This window comes from Melanaphis sacchari, unplaced genomic scaffold, assembly GCF_002803265.2.
Source record: "Melanaphis sacchari strain LSU unplaced genomic scaffold, SCAv2.0 Contig0_pilon_pilon, whole genome shotgun sequence".
Lineage (NCBI taxonomy): Eukaryota > Metazoa > Arthropoda > Insecta > Hemiptera > Aphididae > Melanaphis > Melanaphis sacchari.
The window spans coordinates 5,379,710-5,403,332 of NW_020270366.1; the positions used below are offsets into that span (position 1 = coordinate 5,379,710).

The 23,623-nt window shown below is 30.8% G+C and overlaps 2 protein-coding genes across 6 annotated transcripts; one reads left to right on the top strand and one right to left on the bottom strand.

The window, feature by feature from the left end:
- The first annotated feature begins 436 nt into the window (after window positions 1-436).
- Window positions 437-4,663, top strand: LOC112604244 (juvenile hormone epoxide hydrolase 1-like). Its single transcript, XM_025353197.1, has 5 exons — window positions 437-753; window positions 2,211-2,752; window positions 3,634-3,845; window positions 3,915-4,146; window positions 4,237-4,663. Exons 1-5 carry the CDS (start codon window positions 559-561, stop codon window positions 4,457-4,459), a joined length of 1,404 nt encoding a protein of 467 aa, XP_025208982.1. The 5' UTR covers window positions 437-558; the 3' UTR covers window positions 4,460-4,663.
- On the bottom strand, window positions 4,495-23,471 carry LOC112604218 (osmotic avoidance abnormal protein 3). 5 transcript variants are annotated; one of them, XM_025353157.1, is made up of 13 exons: window positions 23,272-23,471; window positions 16,219-16,306; window positions 14,967-15,122; window positions 14,487-14,772; window positions 14,027-14,406; window positions 13,518-13,922; window positions 8,734-8,837; window positions 8,395-8,626; window positions 7,005-7,165; window positions 6,802-6,899; window positions 6,104-6,279; window positions 5,749-5,866; window positions 4,495-4,630 (listed from the first exon to the last, which is right to left on the bottom strand). In XM_025353157.1, exons 2-13 carry the CDS (start codon window positions 16,291-16,293, stop codon window positions 4,518-4,520), a joined length of 2,304 nt encoding a protein of 767 aa, XP_025208942.1. In that variant the 5' UTR covers window positions 16,294-16,306; window positions 23,272-23,471; the 3' UTR covers window positions 4,495-4,517. The 5 variants fall into 5 exon arrangements, 4 of the variants coding, with proteins under 4 accessions (XP_025208942.1, XP_025208957.1, XP_025208948.1 ...); XM_025353172.1 differs by lacking the exon at window positions 6,104-6,279 and adding an exon at window positions 6,615-6,721; XM_025353163.1 differs by lacking the exon at window positions 23,272-23,471 and adding an exon at window positions 22,905-22,932.
- Window positions 23,472-23,623: the final 152 nt, after the last annotated feature.

Genomic DNA, 23,623 nt, shown 5'->3' on the forward strand with positions numbered 1-23,623 from the left:
CACAGAGTGATTCCTGTTTTTGTCGTCAATCATCATACATATCCGCTCATCAGTCATCAAGGACCAATTACGTGTGCGCTGTGAGCAGTAGATATGTTTCATCGCTATGATTCTATGCGCCTCCCAACTAGACCTTAAATGTTTGAATACCGAATGAAAATTTATTAATTTAAATTTTAAAATGTTAACATATATAAATATATTAATTCTATAGCTCAACAAATTAAAAATAATTTATGACTATTAAAAAAGCAACTATTTTAATTTTTAATTTTTTTTTTTTTTTTGAAAAGTACCTACCTATAATGATTGTCTATAATTATGTTTTTACAATTATTAAATGAAAAAAAAAAGTTTACAAAAATATGAATGTGATGAAACACTCTGTATAGTATACTTTATACTAAAAACTTAAAATATTGAAATATATATAACGACGCTTCTTGCTATTAGTTGGCAGTTGACGGTCACGTGTATTCACGCGTCATGATATAGTAGTGTGCTGTGCTGCAGCCAAACACAAATACTTAAATATTGAATACGATTCATGCTAGAAAAATGAAGAAATTCAAATACTTGTTGGCGGCTTTGATAGCATTTGCATTGGTCATTTATCAGAAAAATGCTATCGATAATATCGTTGTGCCGGAAACAATGTCCGATAACGTTTGTTGGGGAGCCAATTCCGGCCAGACGAAAGACTGTGACAACACCAAAGAAGTTCGACCATTCCTAATTAACATCACGACCGAAGTATGTGAGATTTCGATATTTCAATATTATACTTATTAATAATTAGTTGATGGTAGTAATGGTACAGTTATCATATACAAATCATAAGAAAATAATCATTACCTATTATAATAATTCATAATATTTAGTATAGCCTATAGGTAATACCTACTAGGTATCTTCAGATACGGATCCAGGGGAGGATCATGGGAGTCGTGACCAAAGTTTAAAGTGGTAATAAAGTACTTGAATCCTTACCTCAGAAAACAGAACAATGTGAAACAGATTTATACCCAAATATTCATGCTCAATTATTGTAAATACTCACTAAATTTTCTGAAAGTACATCTCAGCGGAGTAATCATTCTCTACTATCAGGTTTCTTAAGACGTAGTTTCGTTCAAATATAGGAAAGAACGCCTCACTGATCTCATTTTGTTCAATATTCACAAGAATATAACTATAAATACTGATGGCATTATTTCCAGATTCGAAAAAGTAAAACAAAGGGGAAATCGTGTCATTTAATTAAAAAAATTAACAATAATTAACCCTTTCTTAATTAAGTTGTAATTTTAATTTATAGTTTACTTTTGTTATTTTTTAATTGTGTATTATCGTTTTGTCCTTTCGAAAATATTACCCCCATCCAAATTTTAATTTTAGATTCGTCCCTAGGTATCGTGTGTACTTGTAATCGATACCAATTAATTATTAATAATTCATAATCTATATAATTGTAAGATATCTAAAATAATTTAAATTTACTATCTATTAATATCAGCAGATATGTATTGAATAAACAAAAATGATTTATATAGTATTACATGACTGTGGAACGTAGACTCTAATTTAACCCCTGAATTCGAAATTAATAAATAAGCATTAGTGTATTACTATTCATTAGACATTAATTCACATAATTGAATGACCGGGTGTCACGTAGTCACATTTATCATAGATTAAATATACTTAGTATATTTAATATATGCATTTATTGACCATGCGAACACAAATGTATAGCAATCTTCCAAATAATGGTATTAAATACTAAAATACTTTATTTTTGTTAACTACTATTTACACATAATATTATTATGTGATGAGTATAAAATATATAATAACTATAAGTATAGAAATCCAAAAATATATGTGCGGTATTCTATAATATTTTTTTTACGAAAGTTTTCTCCCTTTTAATATCTATCAAGACAAATATTTGATTTTTTTATAATTGAAATATATTAATATATTTCATTAAGTCTCATTTTAGGATATTTTCTTATTTTTATTTTTTATTTTTTTTCCGTACGAAGTTCATTTGTTTTTCTAAATTGTTCTAAATGTTATCCTAAATTCGGTCCTGATTAATCACAGGGCATGGTTTATAAACGTTTGTCTACACCATTTGATATAACCCTAACGAAATCATTTCAGAGTTGTTTGTAATAAATTAAATCTATTTGCGAATATCACAGGTCATCGTTGACTTAAAGTATAGACTCTCCAACGCTAGACCGTTAGTAAAGCCGTTACAGAGTGTAAATTTCGAATACGGCTTCAACAGTGATTACTTGGCGAAGATCATTGATCATTGGTTGAACCGATACGATTGGACGGCTAGACAGGCGTACTTGAACACATTACCGCAGTTCAAGACAAAAATTTTCGGTCTAGACTTGCATTTCATACACGCGAAGCCACCAGCAAAGTCCTCGGCCAGAACGATACCTCTGCTTATGCTGCACGGGTGGCCCGGTTCTGTCGTCGAATTTTACAAAATCATTCCTATGCTAATCACTCCGATCGCCGATCGTAATTTCGTATTCGAAGTGGTAGCACCCTCGTTACCAGGTTATGGATTTTCGGATGCGGCCGCTCGACCCGGCATGGGTCCGGCGCAAATGGGCCAAATGTTCGTCAAGCTCATGGAAAGGTTGGGCCACAAAAAGTTTTACGTTCAGGGTGGCGATTGGGGAGCAGCCATAACTGAAGCGATTTCGAAGATTTTTCCCGACAGGTGAGAGATCCCTGTATTACGTATAGTAACATAGATTACTAGATGTCACTTTTTATCGAATTTAAAAAATGTTAAGTGAAAACTTCTAAAATTTACATTATTTTATCATTATTATATTGACAAATCATTACAAGTAATAATAAGAATATAAAAATTGCTTTCTAAATATTACTTGTACCTCTTGTTTTTAAATATTAAAATCGGTAAAAAAATAATGTTTTCAATAAAAATACCTTATAATTTTTTACTCTACTGAACAATTTTAATTAAGATTTACTTTATAAAATTTAAAATAAATGAATATTTCCCATTTTTTTATCGTCAATAATTATGTTGTTAACCAGACATGACCTCATGTCGCAGCCTTATCGTTGTACGTAATCCAAATATAAATAAAATTGTATTTATCGTTTTGCATGAACATGCACTTAGTCATTATACATTACTTTCACCAAATATATATTTATCTGTTTTTTTTTTATTGTATATAATGAGGTCGAAATTCATAATGTTTCAAAAAAAACGGGGATTTAACTCCGAACATCGTTTTTTTCAAAATCAATAAGAAAATAATTATTTGGCCCGCTAAGAAATTTTTTTTTATGGCCCTCGGTAAAAAAAGATTGGTCACCGCTGAATTATAGCATACTTTCATATAATATATTTACCGTTTCTTTCCATTTTAACTGTAGAATATTTTAAGTATTTTTATACTATTTATTTGCATGCATAATTTTAACGTTTAAATCATACAATAAATCCCAAACCCTAATATTAATATATTTTACTTATTAATAAATTTATTTTTTTCAATTTAATTAAATTTTTATTCAATCTTACCAACATTTTTATACATGTAATTATTATAAATTTTACCCTAGAGTCTACGGCATGCATTCGAACATGTGTTCGACTATTTCATCTTTGGGACTATACGATTACGTTCGATTGGCGTTGGGAACGTACTGGCCTTCTTTAATTGTTAGCTCCGAAAGTGAAAAATCCCGGACATATCCACTGAGCAAGGTGTTCTTTGGGTTCCTCGAAGAATCCGGTTATATGCATTTGCAAATGACCAAACCCGATACAGCAGGTGCGTTTTTTATTTTTTTAAGATATTATTCTACATAAAATTTTACTAAATTTAAAATTATACATGCAGGAGTTGCTTTGAATGATTCGCCGGTCGGCTTAGCAGCTTACATCTTAGAAAAATTTTCCACTTGGACACATATGAATTACAAATCTCTACCAGACGGCGGTCTATCGAAGTTCAAGATGGACGAACTATTGGACAATGTCATGATTTACTGGGTAACTAATTCCATGACCACGTCAATGCGCTTATACTCGGAGTACGCCAATAAAAAATACTATGCTCTTCCGCACACATCGTACGTACATCATTACACATACATATTTTACATTGAGTATTCGTATTATGAACTAATACATTCCTATTTTGTTTTATATTATACATTTAGGGCAAAAGTTAAAGTACCAGCAGCTTGTGCTATTTTCCCAAATGAAATGCCGATAATGTTGGCATTGAAGAAACTTTTAAATAATGAATTCGAAAATCTAGTCAGAGCTACAGAGATGAAGGATGGCGGACATTTCGCCGCGTTCGAACAACCCAGAATGTTGGCAGATGACATTTGGTCGACAGTTTACGAAATGGAAAACATAAGAATCAATTCAATATAATATTATTTATTTTATTTTTGTACACCATAATATTTTCAAATTTAGGAACATTTTTTTTTTAAATTCTATCTAAGGTATTCTTTTGTAATTTTCGGTCACCGATAACCGGAAGGAGAGATTCTAATTTCGACGGCTTTTTAACTGTATTTTCTGGTGATATTCGTCTGTGTCCTGTAATAATAAAACATTTTTTAATTTTTTTAAGTCTATAAAATGTATGATGAATAACATTTATTCAATAAAATGACATATTACGGTTATGTCAGAAGGGCGTATTGAAGGCTATTTCTGCAGTCGTCTTCTTGTATTATATACATCGTACCATAAATATAGATAACTATTTGAACTAATTATTTTTAACAATTTAAAAATTCAAAAATACTTATTACGCGTTTTAAAATTAAAATACCTATCAAATTATATTAATAAGAGAATACAGATACAATTTACTACACAACTACACTGCTTTAAGCTATAATTTTAAAATAATTTTGATAAATTTATTTTAATGTTAAAAATAACGTAAGTGTATTAGAAAAATGTATGAGTACATTTATATTGTATATAACTGTATAGCAGTCATTTATCTAAAGTCCTAAAGATGTGTGAAACCATTAAAGTTAGGTTTTAAAACGATTAGGGACATAAAACAAATAAAATCAATGAAAATATTAGTACCTAATAAAGGTTAAAAAATTTAAATATTATATAAAAAAAAACTATTTTTATTAAGTTAATATATTAAAAAATGTATAAAAATAATATAATCAAAATGTTATGTATAATATTAACTAATTGAAATAATTTAGGTGATTTTATAAAAAAAACTATGTTTCCCAAAATATTTAACTTAATTAATATTATTTATGTAACATTTAAAGTAGGTATAATGTTTTTAATATTCTTTAATTTTTTCTCAATATTTCTATACTGATCTATTTTTGTCGTATTAAAATAAATAACATTTTGGTATTGTATTTTAATTTTTAATTTTTATTACTAATAATTTTATTAATTTTTTTTTTTACATACAAATAGCTCCATATGTTTATCCTAGATTGGGTTTAAAAATAATCAATTGAAAAAAAAACTAACTTATCCAACTTGAGTAAACCTAATAAAAAATTAAGAAAATATGATGTATTTATATTATACTCGGTTAGAGCGAATAAAAAAATATTTGTTTAGATCTCCCACAAAAAAAAAACAGAATTCTGCCTATGCGTCCCTGTTAATTAGCTTTCTCAACTTAATCCTAATTTTTAATTTATTCTAATCAGGTTAGATACCTTTCCATTTATGATACGGTCTACCAGACTCTCCGTAGGATTGTATCAGCAACTCGGTAGCTCGTTTCGGTTTAAAGTAATTGCCGGCAAAATCGTCTTCTGCCGATTTCTGATACTTCTGAAATGTTGATATAATATTATTTTGATATATGCGTTTTAATTGTTGACGCAGTAGCATAATGCTAGTGACCGCAGGCCACACATGGCATGAATATCAGTATCGTATGTAGTATGTACACATTACTATATGTATTATGTACAAATAAAAAATAAAAAAATTCTCCAAACAAAAAGTGATTGTGGGTTTATCAATATATTGTATGGCTTAACTACTGTGCGTGCGTGGCCGTTTCACCTGATCGTAAACGGCTGGCACATCCGGTGACGACGACCGCCGACTGCTCTCCGAACTGGAAGATTTGTCGAACGACAAACCGGCCAACGTGTTGAATATGCCCAACGACATCTTCCTTCTGCCATTTTCGAACGTGCTAAACGCCGCCGAACCGTTGGCGGGTTGTGTTAACGTGCCTATTATATTATTTTTAATATAATATTTATGCAAAAAGTATGTGCTTTATAATAAGCCACAATAATATCGGAAAGCGTATAAATATAATAATATAAGCGCGGCCGAAAACATATAAATTGTAGATATCAACTATATAGATTCAAAGTATAAATGTTGTAAGTCCCGTAATCGAGACACATTTCAAATATAATGTACCACGTTCAAGAGCCAGTAATAAGCGAAAAAAAAAATCAGAAGTCGGGTTTGAATAAAAATAAAAACAATTTAAAATAGCCCTCAAGTCGCACACACTGCGGATGTAAGCCACGCGATCGTATATAACACATAATTTAACCTGTAACGGATGGAACGTATACATTGCCAACAAATTTTCAGAGTTTTCTAATCTAGCCGGAGCGGTCAACGAGTTAATGGACTGCCTGCAGCCCGAAGACGACGCACCTACCAGTCCAAAACCCGAAATAATTTCTGGTTAAAAAATAAAAATAAAAGGTCTAAAAAAATCCCTCCCCCAAAATTACCTGAAGCCGGAGGCAGTTTTATCCTCGTTAGCTCCGGCAATATCCAACTCTGCGTGTCCTCCTCCCATTCCGCATCTTCTTTCAGCCTCTCCAAGTTGCTAAAAGAAAAAACCATTTAAATTATGGTTTTATTAGTTTTTAGGTCACAGACCACGATAACTGCACATATACGAGTATTATTATGCGATATGTACTAGGTATACCTATAATTGCATTCTTTCGATAATGTTGGCACGATTTTTTCTAAAATTTGACTCTGCAGTTTGATCTGTCGCTCTTGTTTTCTGATTGTTTCTAAATAATCCGTTCGCTCGTTTTCAAATTCGCTTTGAATGTCCGCCACCTCTCTGTCCGACGCTTTCAACTATAAACCAAAACCATGAAGCCGTAATACATAAACACTCGAGTAGGTATTAGTACTAAAGAATTGTAACAATTTAAAATTATTTTTCTACGACTATTCTGCTATTTTTATTACGAAATTTGATTTATGTACTAGACACCTCAAATAATAAATTTTATTTTGTACTTAAATGCATTTTCAAACTATTCGAAAAAGAATATAACACTTTTTAACTCCTTTTGGTCGTTTTAAGTTCATTAAAATTAATTTTTATGTTAATTATAAGTGTGATATGGAGTGTACTTAATAAAATACATGTTTAATGGATTGTAAATGTGTTAAAATATTTATTTTTTTAATAATATACGTATATCATTTAAGTTATAATGCATGTTTAAATTTTAAAATACAGTCACAATAAAAAAATATAAATAAAAAAAAATTAAAAAAGTATATCAATAAAATAAGTACTATACTCGTACGTTAAGCATTAAATATAAATTAATTTAAATTTTTAAATTTTATATGATTATTAGTTAATTGTTCGTATTTTTAAGTTATAACTCATAAGTTTCTTGTACGATTATGATCGACTAGGTAATAATTTTAAAAGCCATTTTTCTTAAAGATTTTACAAATGACATTTTTCTAGCCCCTAAATTTTAATAAATAATTTAATTGAGCGTGTATCAATTCCGGCAGCTATACTGCTCGTAATATCTATACTTATAAACTCGCCCAGCTATTTATTACACCGATTCTTAAATTTAATATAATATTTATAAATATTTGATACCATAAAAATTATTGTCCATGAAAGTCTTGGCAGTTGGTTCGTTGTTTAAAGTACATAGTATTTTAAATAAACTATATATTAAATAAATAAATTATTCTATATATTAACAAATTTAATGAAATAAATTATATTGAAATAATTATTCTAATAAAAAAATCATTAATACATAAAATATTGTCGTTTAAAACTTGTGGCTGGATTATTGTTTCATACATTTTATTTAAGTCTTGGTGGAAAAAATATATATAGATATTATGAATAGTAGTTGATAAATGATGGCGAGTAGGCTTCTCCAATTTAAAAAAAAAACAAAACAGTATATTTCGATTGAATTGATAAATTCCTAATAAATTATGTATAATTCAGTACCCCATCCAACCGTCCAGATTGTAACCTGGTTTATTGTCATCTATTTACCTATCTCATAATAATATATTTGTATTATGCAATATACTTTTTGTCTATACTTCTTCAACGCTTCGTTCTTGGCCCTCAACTCTTCCTGTATATCGTCGTACACGCCCAACACCAAGTTCGGTCCGTCTTCGGTCTCGACGGTGGCCAGTGCCTTCGCCAACGCGTTTAACCGTCTCTCGGCTGCTTTTTTCTTGCGCAATCGGCGTTCCTGGAGCTCTTTGTCGTTAACTCGCTCACCGCCAACCATACTCTCTTGCAGTTTTTTCAACCTATACATCAAACAGGATATTATGATACTGTGAACTTAACTATAATACTTTAAAGTGGGTTTGTAATATTTTAATGACGTCCGTCAAAGTGCGACGATAAAATATACCTCTTCAATATTTCCTGTTGTGACGAATTTAATTCTACTCGATTGCTCTTTAACGCTTTTTCGACGATCTGCTGCGGGGATGATGTCCTGCAAGTATTGTCGTTCTGCAAATAAGGAAAAACTACCTTTTTATACTAATATAGTATAAACACACATGTATAATGAGTTATTTAAAATAATATATATAAATCATCACAATATAATATGGCGCAAAATAAAATCGCATAAAATCGTAAAGCAGTGTTGACCGAACCTTTAAAACAGCGGATGAATTAAATTCTTTGAAAATGTAAGATACGCACACTCTATAGTTTTATCTTTACAATATTCACACTTAAAAATACGTATAATGCATTTTACTTTTTTCCTTCTAAAATTTTACAAAATACATCGTGTACCTAAATGTATAATTTTACATGTATTGAACCTTTTTGAAATTTGCTTCATTATTCTTTTGATTTATTTTGGCATATAGTGTCATAATATTATTATTATATTCTTTTTTTACGAATTTGTATAACATTTTAATATTAGTTAAATAGAACTTACACTAACACCAACTGTACCGTAACTACCTTTATAACAATCATCACTTCATCAGCTACTACATCAACGCGTAAACGTAGTTGTAATAAGTTGCAACATATTTATGGAAAATATAACTATGAATAATTGTATAGTTGTAATGCAATGATAATCGTTTAAATCAGCGGTTCTCAAACTGTGGTACGCGTACCACTAGTGGTACGCGAAAGACTGTATGGTGGTACGCGGAAGGCCGCATGGTGGTAGGACGGAAAATTAAAAACAATTATTAAATTCTTAGCGTAGCGATGATTTTACAGTGTCGTGTGTTATTTAATTCATATCTTAATTTATCTTAAACACTAATAAATTTAACTATGTAAAGTTTGTATTGTTCTATTTTTAATCATCAGTGGTACGCAACTGATTGATAATATACTTAAGTGGTACGCGAAAAAAAAAGTTTGAGAACCGCTGGTTTAAATGACTTTATTTACTATTGGATGTTCTAGATTAAATTATATAATATAGGCTATTAGGTGTTAAAAATGAGTATTTAACAATTGTTTTCAACTCAAAATAATATTATAATATTCAATACACTGCGTCAATGAAATGTGACTTGTCGTAAATTCCTGAGATAAATTGAATTCAAATATCATTAAAATATAATTCGTGATCACGATATAGCCAATGTGCATTTTTAAATACACCTTGAAAAGTTGAATGTAATGTTAAGTGCTTTTTATATCGTATACGTAATTTAAAAATTACAGTTGCAAATACCTATATTCCTAATTCAACTAAATTACTTTAATAGGAATTTTGAGTTACATTACAAATAATAGTTTATAATAATATTACCCATATCTATAACTCTTTTATTAAGCATAGTTTTTTTTTTTTTTTTTTTTAGCTGTTTTGGTTTTACTTATTTAAGTATAAATATATCAACATAAAAATATTTCATTTACTATCTTAAGTGTCTTATGCAGTGAATTGAAAATATTTTAATTAATTTTACTAATTTATTTTTTGTAGATTATTCCATATTTTTGAATTATAAAATCCAATATGTATTACTTGAATTTTTAAATATGGGATAAACACTTTTTTAAAGCTAGGTACGTATATAAGCGTAGAATTTTGTTAGTTGACTTAGCATTCAATTATAATTTAGCAATTTTAATTTATAAATATTAAAAAGAATAAATTGATAATTTGTTAATTTTGCAGGTGCCAGTTAAAATTGCGAAAGTCAAAATCGCGAAAATAAAACAGCGAAAATAAAAATCACGAAATATTTTAACAGCAAAAACATAAATAGCGAAAAGTAAAAATTCTTTTACTTTTATTTTTTAAACAATAGGTATAAATTAAAACTATCATCTCTGCAGTATTATAAAATAAATTCAAATTCATTAAAAAAAATTAAATATAAAACAATTATCGTCACAATACTATAAAATTAAAATTAAATTTGATATGATAAATTATAACTTATAAGCAGTACCTTTTAAGTATTCTAGTTTTTCCCTATTTTCATAGTCATCAACAAATTGTTTAATTGTATTCCTTTTACGTTTTCTGGACGATTTGACTACACCTGCTATATACTGATTTATTATCATTTCGCTTAAATTTTGTTCCTTTTGAATTGCTTCAATAAATTTCCATAATGTTAGACGACATGAACTCAACAAATTATTAAAGTCTCTATGCCACCCTTCAACATAATTATTTTTTCTTGGTAAACCAGATATAGTAGACGTATAACAGTTTCATTTTGAAATAGGAAATCTGGGGTTTCTCCTTTTACGTCTATTTGGACGACCGGATAGAACCGAAGTGGTTCTAAACTTCTTCATTATCAGTGTAATACGTACTTTCACATGTCTCAAATACATCGATTACGTCATTTTCTGGAACAAAAGCTAAGGCAGATAGGTAACGAACTTGCAATGAAAATTCCGAGTCGGTTTTATATTTTTCTACCATTCCGGAAATAGTTTGAATTTTCCGCCAAACGCATTGCGTTTGATGAAAAAAACAACCATTTTGTTTGGCATTGGGAAATTGTATTTTAAATGCGTTTATTGAACTTTGTTCAAAATCAGTCATTATTGTTTTGGGATTTAAACTAATGTAATGTATTTAGATTGTCGAAAATAACCTTTCATACGAACTTTGCATTTTATCTGGCATTAAAGAGAAAACCACTGGTATAACCAAATTATTCTTTATAACATGAAGCGTGTATACTTGTGCGAATAATGGAGAACATGACTTAAAAGTCCCATCTGCAAACCAATGATCAGATTTAGCCAGTAAATCTAAATTTTTTTCTGTGGCAAATACTAAAATCCGATTTTCAATTGGTTCAATATCATTTATTAAAAATTGACGACCATCAATAGTTTAGGAATAATTATTGGGTATTGTAATATCAGTTAACGTTAATGGGTTAGCTGGAGCAGAACTGTTAATCTGTCGTATTCGACATAAAATGCGTTTAATATAACTTACTGGAGGGAGAGATCCGTGAACTACTTGCGAACACAATGTTGACGCTTCGGAAACGATTTGATGTGGATTATTTTGAGATGACAGTGCTCGAATTTTCATTTTATATATACAAATGCGTTGTTCAATTTCTAAATTCGAAATTACATGATTATGATCACTGGGTCCTTTGACTATTTCTTCGTTTTTTAAATTAATACGTGATTTACACAAGTCGTCATTACATCTCCAATACATAGTATTTTTATATTTTTTTATCAAACCTAAACAAATAATCATTATATTTTAATAATTTTTTGTTTTTTTGACTTAGAATAAATTCCATTACGAATGATTATGAAATTTATATACTATGGATATGATACGACACTGATACAGATCAGGCAACGAACGACACAGTAATGGTTAAGTTCAATCGATTCACGTACACTTCCCCGTCCAATACGTTTCCCCATAGGAAATTTCCCCGTCTAATACGAAGTAGCTTTTTGTCATACCGGTAACTTCGACATCACCAAAATATTGTCCAATAGTGGCCATTGAATCTATATTAGGCGAAGTAGGGCTAGATATCTTGTACGTAATTTTTACGGCCTTTTGTATCTCCAAATCGATAGCTAATTCTGACGGCCGTTGACCTACTAATCAAAGCTTAATATCGGACAATTGATCTCAAAATAACATATTGTAGGGGGCCATTGACCCCAGGGAAGAGAAGTCGCGATTAGGGCCATAAAATCTATTCCTATTTCATAGCACCTGATAACTTGCGCGAACACCACTAGTAAAAAAAAAACAAATAAATGCATTACAGTTGTGGAAACTCTAGATCTAGAATCTAAATTAAATTATACACCATAATCTCGCCGATAAATTAGATAAGTTATAATCCCAGCCCTAATTATAATATATATTTTATCAAATAGCCTATAAAGATATACGTTATCGATATACAATATACGTTATTCTACATATATATATATATATATAGGTTTTCTTACTTTTCGCTATTAGTGTTTTCGCTGTTAAAATATTTCGCGATTTTGACTTTCGCGGTTTTCACATAGACTCTAATTTTGCTAGTATTATTAATTTTTAATAGTGTATATAACAGCAACTCGTAATTTTTTCAACAATTTGTTTTGTAATTTACTAGTATTTATAAATCCAGAATTAAAATATTTAAGTCGAGCTTCTCGGGGTAAATTATTGGGTAATTACTATTTATTTTCGAAATAACATATATAATGTTTTACATAGATAATATAATTTAATTTCGTAAACTTTAAGTTATAAAATATTTAGTTTTGTTCAAAATTGTGGTTCAACATTTAAGGTTTCGGTAATCGGTATACATGAATTCGAGACTCATCAAAAGGGTAACATCGCTTGCACCATCAACGGTATTTTCAAAACTACAGCAAAATTTTAATACGTATTTACATACCATGTTATATGCACGTGTTTTATATAAAATATCGAAATAATATCTAAGTTATGTAGCTAAATTGTTTATCTAAAACGCCGAGCAACCATAATTTAATACTAAAAAATATATTTAAAACACTTTTACTTGAAACACATTTTGCCGTTAGGTTATTAAATTGTACATGTAATTTTAAACATATAATATACAAAATATTATACACATGCGTCTGTAGTACTTTTCATATTAAAAGAACACTAAATTATTAATAAATATAATACTTTATTACTACGCTCTATATGATACGTACTTGGTTCGAGATCTTTGCCAAGTTTTTGTCGTACTTTTCTTTCAACATTTTCAAGTCTGCTTGCATTTGACACTTGGAATTATATTCTTCTTGGTATTTGTCCCTTAGTTTAATCATTTCGTCTTGATACTCCAGTCGCAATTTTTCTTTCTCGGAAACATCATTCTGGTCGTTACTCGTGGGAAATTGAGCAGTGGAAGCTTCGAGCAGTTCTTTGAGTTTTTTTATCTGTTCTTGATACTGACGCAGCATCGTGTCTTTAGGATCTTCGTTCACGTGCGGTTCGTTGTATATGTTCTTGGCGCGATTGGCGTACCTTAATGTCGACAAGGTCTCGTCATAGTTATTGTCAGCAGGCGACAAACAAGCAACCATCAACGTTTTCGTATTTCCGCCGAGAGAATCCTATATAACAACGAACATAATTTATTTTAAAAAATGATTAGAAGGCAAGTAGACATTATTTTTGATCTTACAGATTTAAATTATTTTTGTTAATTATTTTTTACTTGTAGCAGTCGGGTGAGTTTTGAATCCCTGTACGGTATGTGTTTTGCTTTTCCGTCAACCAGGGCTGATATCACGTTGCCCAAAGCCGACAAAGAGAGATTGATTTTCGTGGCTTCTCTCAGTCTATCTCCCGAGGCTCCGGTTTTCGCCTGACGTTCGCTGCCCGCCAAGTCAACCAGACTTAGCTTGCCTCGTTTTATTGACTTAACGTCATCCACACCTTGCGACATTGACATCATTTCCACGGATATGGTAAAAATCGAATGGCTCCTGGAAGAGTCAGCGTTCATCATAGTGGCTCCAGTAGCTCTATTTCTCCAACCTTGGTCCATGAGTTTTTGACATTCGATCACGTCATGCACGGCATGATGTGATAACTCTAAAACAATATACATGTGAATAGCATCATACAAAACAATATATTATAATTTATAATAAACTATAATAACGGGAGCTTACCGTGTACGTAGACTCCTCTCTCCGGATTTTCCTTCAACTCAAGTCTCCGTTTGGTGTCCGTACTCAACAGGTCTCTCACTTCCTCGTTATAGATCTCAATATACGAGGCCAGCACCAAAAACTTAACGTCGTCCGTGACAGATATTGCCTCGAAGACGTGTTCGAAAGCTCTGGGTATGATTCCACGTTGATTCGGTGGCGAGTCTACACCCTGCATCGAGAAACTCTTACCACATCCAGTCTGCCCGTACGCAAACACCGTGCAGTTGTAACCCTCTAATATCCCCTACATATAAATCATAGCGTGACGCGCACGCATTATAAAATTTTATTAGTTAATTGTTACATAATGCTTACTCGAAACGATTTTTATTGGTTTTTTTTTTTTTTTTTTAATCGAAATTATTCTTTCGTCATATCTCAAAAACAACCACGGAAAATATCATCATTCGTCATATATGTCATAGATATATTACTTACTTCTACAAAAGGATAAGCAATGTCGTTGTATATCTGCTCCGTGTTTGAATCGGGCCCGTATACACCGTCGAAAGTAAACGTTTTCGGCGGCGCCGAACCGTCCGTGGGATTGACAATTGAACAAGTGCATTTCTCCGAGTCTATAAACACTACGTTCTGAAACGCATTATAAATGTTTGTTATAGAAAAACTTCACACGTTTGAATGCTTTACATAGGTTTAATTATACAATAATTACTATAATCAGATAATGGATTATGGATACTACACACATATTATAATCATCACCACAGATTTTAACCAATCCGATATATTCACTAAAATCAATAAAAATTTAGAATTTCAAGACGTTCAAGCAATTGTATGGTTGTATGGAAAATTCCAATCAGTATACGAAATTTCAAAATAATAATATTCTTGTGATTTTAAAATTTCATATAGGTACTGTGCAGCAAAACCGGAATATCCCATACGATCGCTCGAACGTCAAGTGCTTCTAAACTTTTATGGATTTACGTGAATATTTATATTATATACTTATATTATAATATAAAAGGTACAATACAGACTATACAGACATGTGATGGTAGCTGTTTTTTTTTTTTTTTTACTCAATACGGAAACCAATAATTATATTATAACATCAGGGTATAAGAAAACAATAATATTTATGAGACATAGTTTCTAGAAATTGAAAGTTTTTGCACACTTTAATAAACCATGTTGTAGATATATATTAGTTTTTAAACAATGTACCGATACTTGGATTATACTACTATTACAATTTCTCACGAACCACGCAGTTAGCCGGTCAGCGGTCTATTTCTGTTTGAATACAGGGCAACGACACAGTATAAATAGTATAATATACAGTGGGTCACCCTCTTCCACCACCCCCACCGTACATCATTTCAGTTTTCAGCATTGAAAAACGAAATTTTGGTGCACGTAAAATCACTTGGTATTATAATGTAATGCGCGGCGATGGGGTTAAGAGCAGAGATGGGTGGGTGGTTTAGATGCGCGAATTGCGTGCTCGGCGTGTTTGCTATTCACACACTTAGAGCGTGCTACCTAGCTCACTAGGTTTATGGGTCACAGTGGTGCGTGGATATCGTTTTATTAATGGTGCGGTCGAGTATGATTTCCGGCGAAATCTCATTACAGCTTTAATAGCGCATAATTTATATTTCGTAAATATATCATGATATTTTATAGGTCAGTTATGGATGCAATTAGACCACCGTCTCACCTTACTATTTAACGCCCGTTCTCTCGCGTTCATCGGCCGACACCTCGCAATGACTTTTACGTTTTCCGAAGTCATCGCTGCACATTGACTGTAGCGCCACGTTATTATATTGTACATGCAACAAAAATTCATAATTGCTGGTTATAGTGATATTATAATTAATTATTAATTATAGTTATACATTTCGATATATATATATATATTTCCCTAGTTCCCTCAGATCAAAAAATGTAAATAATAATTTTACATTATGTTTGTAAGCTATTTTAAAGTTGTTTATAAATGTCGGTAAAAATAAAAATTTGGTAGGTAAATATAAAACAGTAAGCATATTTAAAATTATGTTTTATCATATTAGGATCATAATTACAAAAAAAACAGATAGTTTAATATTATATAAATTATTTATTATGCATTTACATTACTCAACTATCTTCTAACATAGACAGGGGTGGATTTAACAATTTGTCGTCCTATGCCAAATTTAATTTGCCACATCATTAATTAACTTATCAGTTTTTTCTTTTAATTGTTTTTTATATTGAGACCTACTTAAATTTTATCAGTTCATATATTTTAATATATTATGTAAAATAAAAATAAATATTATATTATATTTTAATCTACATATTATATAATATCAATATGCTTGCCAAAAACTTGTAAATACCATTGTCGTTACTCGTCGTTCTTAATAATTTATGTATTTGTGTATATTTATCGATGAACGGGCAATAAAATTATAAACAGATGAACTTGTACCGATACCACCCCAATAAAGCAAAATAAATGCTTTACGACATATAGTGTTGTATTTTAGTATCTGTATTGTATAAACAATTATTAGAAAAGCTATGATAAAACATAATCGTCGACATCGTCGACGATCCCTGAATAAAAATAAGTATTACTTTTCTAAAAATAAACGAATACAAAATATATCTTAAAAATTATTTTATAGCATAAAAATAAATCGAAAAAGTTATGTAATTTTATTCAGTGGCGTATCCAGGGGGGGGCACGGGGGCCATGCCCTCCCCCCCTCGCTGTCCTTATTTACTAGATTTTGTTTTAAAGATTTAAATTTATTTGTATGCATGAACGCATACTACAATAATACTATTATACCAGCATTACATACACTTATAATTTTGTTGGGATTAACCCGTTTTTATTATTAAATTACTATTACTATTTATTATTATGTGTAGGTATATAATATATATATATTAACTTAATGACTGACTGAAAATATAAACAAATTATTTGCACTATAAACATTAAATATTTGGTTTATTTTATTTTTTTTGTTTTTGGTAGTAGGTAGTATATATGGTAAAATTTTAGACAGTGTGTCCCCCCCCTAAAAAAAATCCTGGATACGCCACTGATTTTATTACATAAAAACAAAATAAATATTCAACGCAACCTTGCCACATAGTTTGCAGTAACTTAAATCTAACCTAATGCAAAGGCTATAACATATTTTGACAACTGAAATAATACATTTGTATAACAAGTAACGACACGACTTTAGATTCATCGTTTTGTTATTTTCGAACAAATTAAATATTTTACGACTGTATCACATGGACTGCAACATGCTAACATATGATTATATTTTATATTGTATACCTATAGATAGGAACCTGAAAAAATCCAATAACAATTATGTTTATGTTTTGTTTTTTTTTTTTTTCATTATAGCAGGTAATGTATAGGTACACACACATACTATATATAATATTATATACCTAAAATACAAATTAATCAAACACATTTTTTTTTTATGTAATGTAATATCGTATAACAGGTCACGCAGCTCAAGTCTTCTTGGACCTGAACATTGGCCTCTTTGACCCTGAGTTTATTATTACTTTGAAAAGGCTTGACGAATTCAAATCTTTTGAAATATTAAACATCAATACGAAACATATACAATTTTTTTTTTTTTTTAATCCACGCACCACACTGCAGGTATCTCGTCGTTGGCTAATATTATATTTTATTAAAAATGTTAATAGACGTTTATTCGTGTCTGATTCACATGCGATTTTTTTTTTACGTACATCCATAATATATTATGTGCAGTTCGTTATAAATATATGACTCCAATTTTCATTAAATAAATTCGTGACACAATACCACAATGGAAATGTTTTTCACATTGAGTTATCATAACGAAATAATCAAATCGTGTTCTAATTTTAATTTTCTATCGCCCACACCGACCACATACTACGGTCTATATTGATAATAATGTATACATACAATATGTATGTATTCTACTGATAAAAAAAACAATAGATTATGGAAATAATTCCATAACGATTTTGCCATTAGAACGTGAAAAATATACGCAAATACACCACAAAACAAAACCTACAATTATTTCGTATTTATATCTTAATGATACAACAGTATAATTTACATAATTTTATCAATTTTGATCAAATAACAAATGCATGGAAACATATCTTTATTAAGCATTAAATAAAAATAAAATTACGGTTTTATGAAGAAAATGCGAAATTTTATTAGAACTTATTACTGATAAATCAACGTAGGAATGGCCCTCATCGCCGAGTTGGATCGCGTCCTCCAATGATACAACATACGGGAGAGCCAGAGCGTGTTTATTGTCCCAAAAGTAGGATTTAACACTCGAAAAATATTATATTAGGTATAAAATAGTTAGTTTTTTTATTATTCTAGTGTTAGAAATGTAAATAATTAATTTGAATTAGTACCTAGGTAATTATAATTTTAAAATTGATAATGGTGAGATAATCCGTGGTTATTGATGTGTACAATTTTTTGTGGAGATAATCAATTTTATGATTGATTTACTTGACTCACAATAGTGTAACATTAAAAAAAAAACCCTGTCGTTGCAAAACGAATAACTGTATTCGCTTCGCTCGAAATCTAAATTCTCAAATGGTGTGTAGGACGTGGGAGTATGGGTGTGGCCCGCGGGTTGTGTTAAGTAGGTATACAGTTTTTATGAGATCTTTAGATCTCTTCCTCGCGGAATTTCAACTCTGGTTGCTCCTGTGATGTTCGTGAAATTCGAGGGTATGCACGCGCGACCACCACAGCGTTGCAGTCGACAAATAAAATTGAAGTAATTAGACACAAAACGGTTCGATATACGCCGCTTTCAGTTCAAGGTTTTTACCTGAAGTGGAAATAATAAGACCAATCAAAAGAATAATACGTATACTTATACATGTGATATTGTACAAATAAATATGCGAACTTGGAACGCGCGTCTGTACACCGCACCCGCCCGCCATCGGTGAAATAGGCGAACGCGCATTACATACGGTCCGACCGTCGTCCATGTAATATTATAATAACGATAAGTGGGTTTCGACACAGAACGTTATTCGATTCGCGAAAATAATCAATAAAATATTATTGTACTATCATTATTACGAGTATGTATACGTATAAGTTAACTCGTTGTTATACACCTGTCAAACGCAATCACCACTAACACGTACGACCGACGTCTACACGAATGTCGACACTATTATATAGTTTCAACCCCGTGGCTAACCTCGTACTTTAAAATTCGTGTGCCGTCGTTTTCCTAATTTCGCATACGGTTACAAACGTCACTTTGTGATGGTCACACACAATACATTTCGAAGAACGGTATATGTCAGGCTATGTCTCACATAGTATTTATGAGCAGGTCAAGTGTATATTTTATAATGTTATTGTGGTGCGAATGTAAAATTGTGCCCACTCCCCCCAAGCAAAGAAAAAAATTTATTTACTACGCAACACGTTTCACATTTACTGAAAACCGTTCATCGTTTATCAATATTTACGAACGAGTTATTAAAAATAATTTATAGGTGTAAACTTTTTGCTATTAAAATGAAAATTATTGGTTTACATTGAAATTGAAGAAATGCTAAAAAAATAATACAGTACTACCTACCTAAGTATTCCCAGCGCAATATTTCAACGAATATCATGACTTTAATGAAACAATTAAAAGCATATTAAAATATTACACAGTACACATGATGTTGAAATTTTTTGATAAATGTTTCACTATTTTTAGCTTTCTTAAAGTTCTATAAATATGCAGTTTCATATATTTAATAATACTTGTAAATTACAATATTGTGTTATACCAGTTACATGCAATGTAATCAATAAAACTGGTTATCTCGCGAAGCATTTAGTTCAAAACCGACTTAAATATTGAAATATTATCGTATTTATAAAATTTTGAAATATTTAAGGCAATCATAAAGCATCTTTGAGGTAAGTTCATGTTAGACATTTTCTAAAGCTGTAAGAGTCATTGTTTCTATCCAGTTAGTGTTATTTATAGCAATGTTACTAATTACTATGAATAATTCCAAACCTGATAAATTGATTATTATAAATTTAACATCTATACTTTTTTTGTTGAAACTATTCTTTTTCTAAAACATTACTTCCAAAGCAAAGTTTTTAGAATCAAGATTTGGCTTATCTCAAAATCTTTTTTAGAATGATTTATCAAAATTTCCAAACACTAATGCTGAGTTGTATAAAAAATATATTACCTAATTTAATTGACCAATCAAAGACCACTAAATCATATTTATAGGACCATTAGCACGCTATTGATTCATTTAAATATCAAATGTTATGTTATTATATACTTATGCAACTTAACATAAAACAAATCCAATCTAAACTTAATAGTGAATTTAAACTTTTAAAGAAATATATAATTAACAATTATACCTATGTATAGATAAACATTTCACCATTAATTATATTTATAATTACTTAAGTACTATTATAATAAGTAAACGCAAATACTTGAAATGTGTGAATAATATAAATGTACATCCAGCTTCCAAACACAGGTCCTATCACTGCCCAATAGCATTATGATTTATGACACAATCAGAAGGTATAGCACTATAGCTCACGAATTTAATTTTGATACCCTCTCTCTCTGGTGTCTTATTCCAAAATAAGCGACAAAACACGGAAAGGAGATCGAGAAAAAGTACAATTTGTGGGTGGTAAGTTACCAACTCCCCGTTTTTCAAACGGACGTGTTGTGACGGACGTCAGTTGCGGTGCAGAACGACAGTTACCGAGACGTTGAGCGTCGACGCGGTCCACGGGTACCCACCGATGACGCTGCTGCCAGTTGCAAGTGCATCCCGTCAGCCGAACACGAGCTGCTGGCCGTCATCGTTCCCAACATTGCATTCCATTGTAGGTACGTGCACTTGCTCCAACTCGAGTCCAAGTCATCGCCGCCGTCCAACTGTAGGATATCGCGCGAGTCGCTCTCGTTGTCCTCGCCCTACACCACCAGTGAGTCACGGTCATCGAAGCCCGCAACCTAACTTCAAACACGCACTTGTGGGTTCGAGAACGCAAATAGGTAGCCAGTACTCTGTAGTCCGCATTACTATATTATTATAATATATCTGAATATAAATCACACATTTTGTGCAAAAAAACACTGTTTTTCGTTCAATCGTTTATTATATGCGTATACGTTTGTATAGATATATTTTGTAGATCAATTTTACACGGTTAACTCGACAACAAAACTAGGAAGTCTATTATTTTGCTGCATCCGTACTTAAGTTTTAAGCACACCATGACGATTCGATGTTGAGAGAGGGCACTGTATAGTGTAATAATTTAATAGATGTGATAAACTTGAATTCAAATCAACTTTTTTATCAAACTAGAGTAGTTTTCCGAAACTTTATTAATTTTTATGTAGTTTTTCTTGTTGTCCGGAGAAATAATTATAGAGAAAAGCATATTTGATAAGCAATTCTATGTAACTATGTACATGACGTATTACGATTACCTACGAATAATGTAATACTCGTACAACGTCAGTGTTTCAATAAAATACGAGTACCTATACTAACAATGTAGTTACCGATAAATAACATACCTACAGCATGGGCGTCCCCGGACATTTTTCTAGGGGGGAATTAATTAAAAAATAAATGAAGATTTTTTAATACACTTTATTTATAGTCTACCATATATTATTATGTTCCGTCATTATTACATTTAAGTAGATACTATTATTATACATTTTATTTATACAGCATTATTATTTTTTGTTATTATTACATTAATAACTATTACAATTAGGTAATAAATTTAAAATTCTAAAGGGGGGGCAAGTACCCCATCCCCTTGGGGACGCCCATACTATACGGCTATACTAATAAAGTAAAATGCGATAAATAATTGAATTTAAAAATTATAATTCCGAACAGTATTAGAGAGTAATTAGTTATTTTTCGTAAATAGAAATATCCGAAATATTGTGAAGCTTAACCAATACAACAATATTTAGGATAATGCAATAAATTATTTTAAACTAACGAACATTTAATAGGTAAGTAATGATAAAATTTGTAAAAAGTCCGAGTATTATGAGAAAGTACCAATTAGATTAAAATAAATGTAACATAAATTTAATATTTGATATGTGAAACTATTATTATATATTAGCCATTAAGACTACTATAAATTATCTAAAAAAATACCTCGGAAAGAATGGAGTGGCATCCAAAGCAATGGATTTGGAAATTTTCCTATTTGTACCATTCATCTACCTATACTCGTATATGTACGGAGATAACATAACGGAAAAATATAAATAAATAGGTATACCAAACCTGTAAGGTCGTTGCTCTGAAGTTCGAAAACACTGATGTTATATGACGTCAAAATACTTTAAGTCTATGTAGTGTAATGTGACCACTGACCATTTAGGTATGCAGCAACTATAATTTACCTCATTTGCCGCTTTCGTGTCGGTGATTAATTTTATCGCACGACTAACACAAACACATCGACAAAAAATACAGCCCTACAAATCCAAATTAAACCGCGACAGTTTAAACGCCGCGTATTTTCGAAACCATAAACGATATACGGTAACCAATATATTATTACGAACGGTATTTTTAGGCTTTAGGTAATACGGACGAAGTGATATTATAAAATAAATAATATACACATTTACAATATAATAATACATACACGTCAATGTTCAGGTGAAATTTATCGACGTCCTAATTTCCCACTATTGACGACTTTCAATTAGATCACTGTTCCGGTAAAAAGCAGCGATGGACACAATATCGCACCGTTGCACACTAGGTTGCGATGTGTTGCAAGGGTACTTAACAATAAAACTTCCCCGAGAGACCTACGACGGCGGCAAACACGCGTCAACTCTAACTCGGGGCTTTTGTCGGACTACAGGTGGTACAATATAACCACATATAATGATAACAATAATCACATACACGGCGGTGTTGTGTCATGGGGGTGTGCTTATTAGAACGGTTACCACGGGATACGGTACGAAGGGTGATACTTAGGAGGGGAT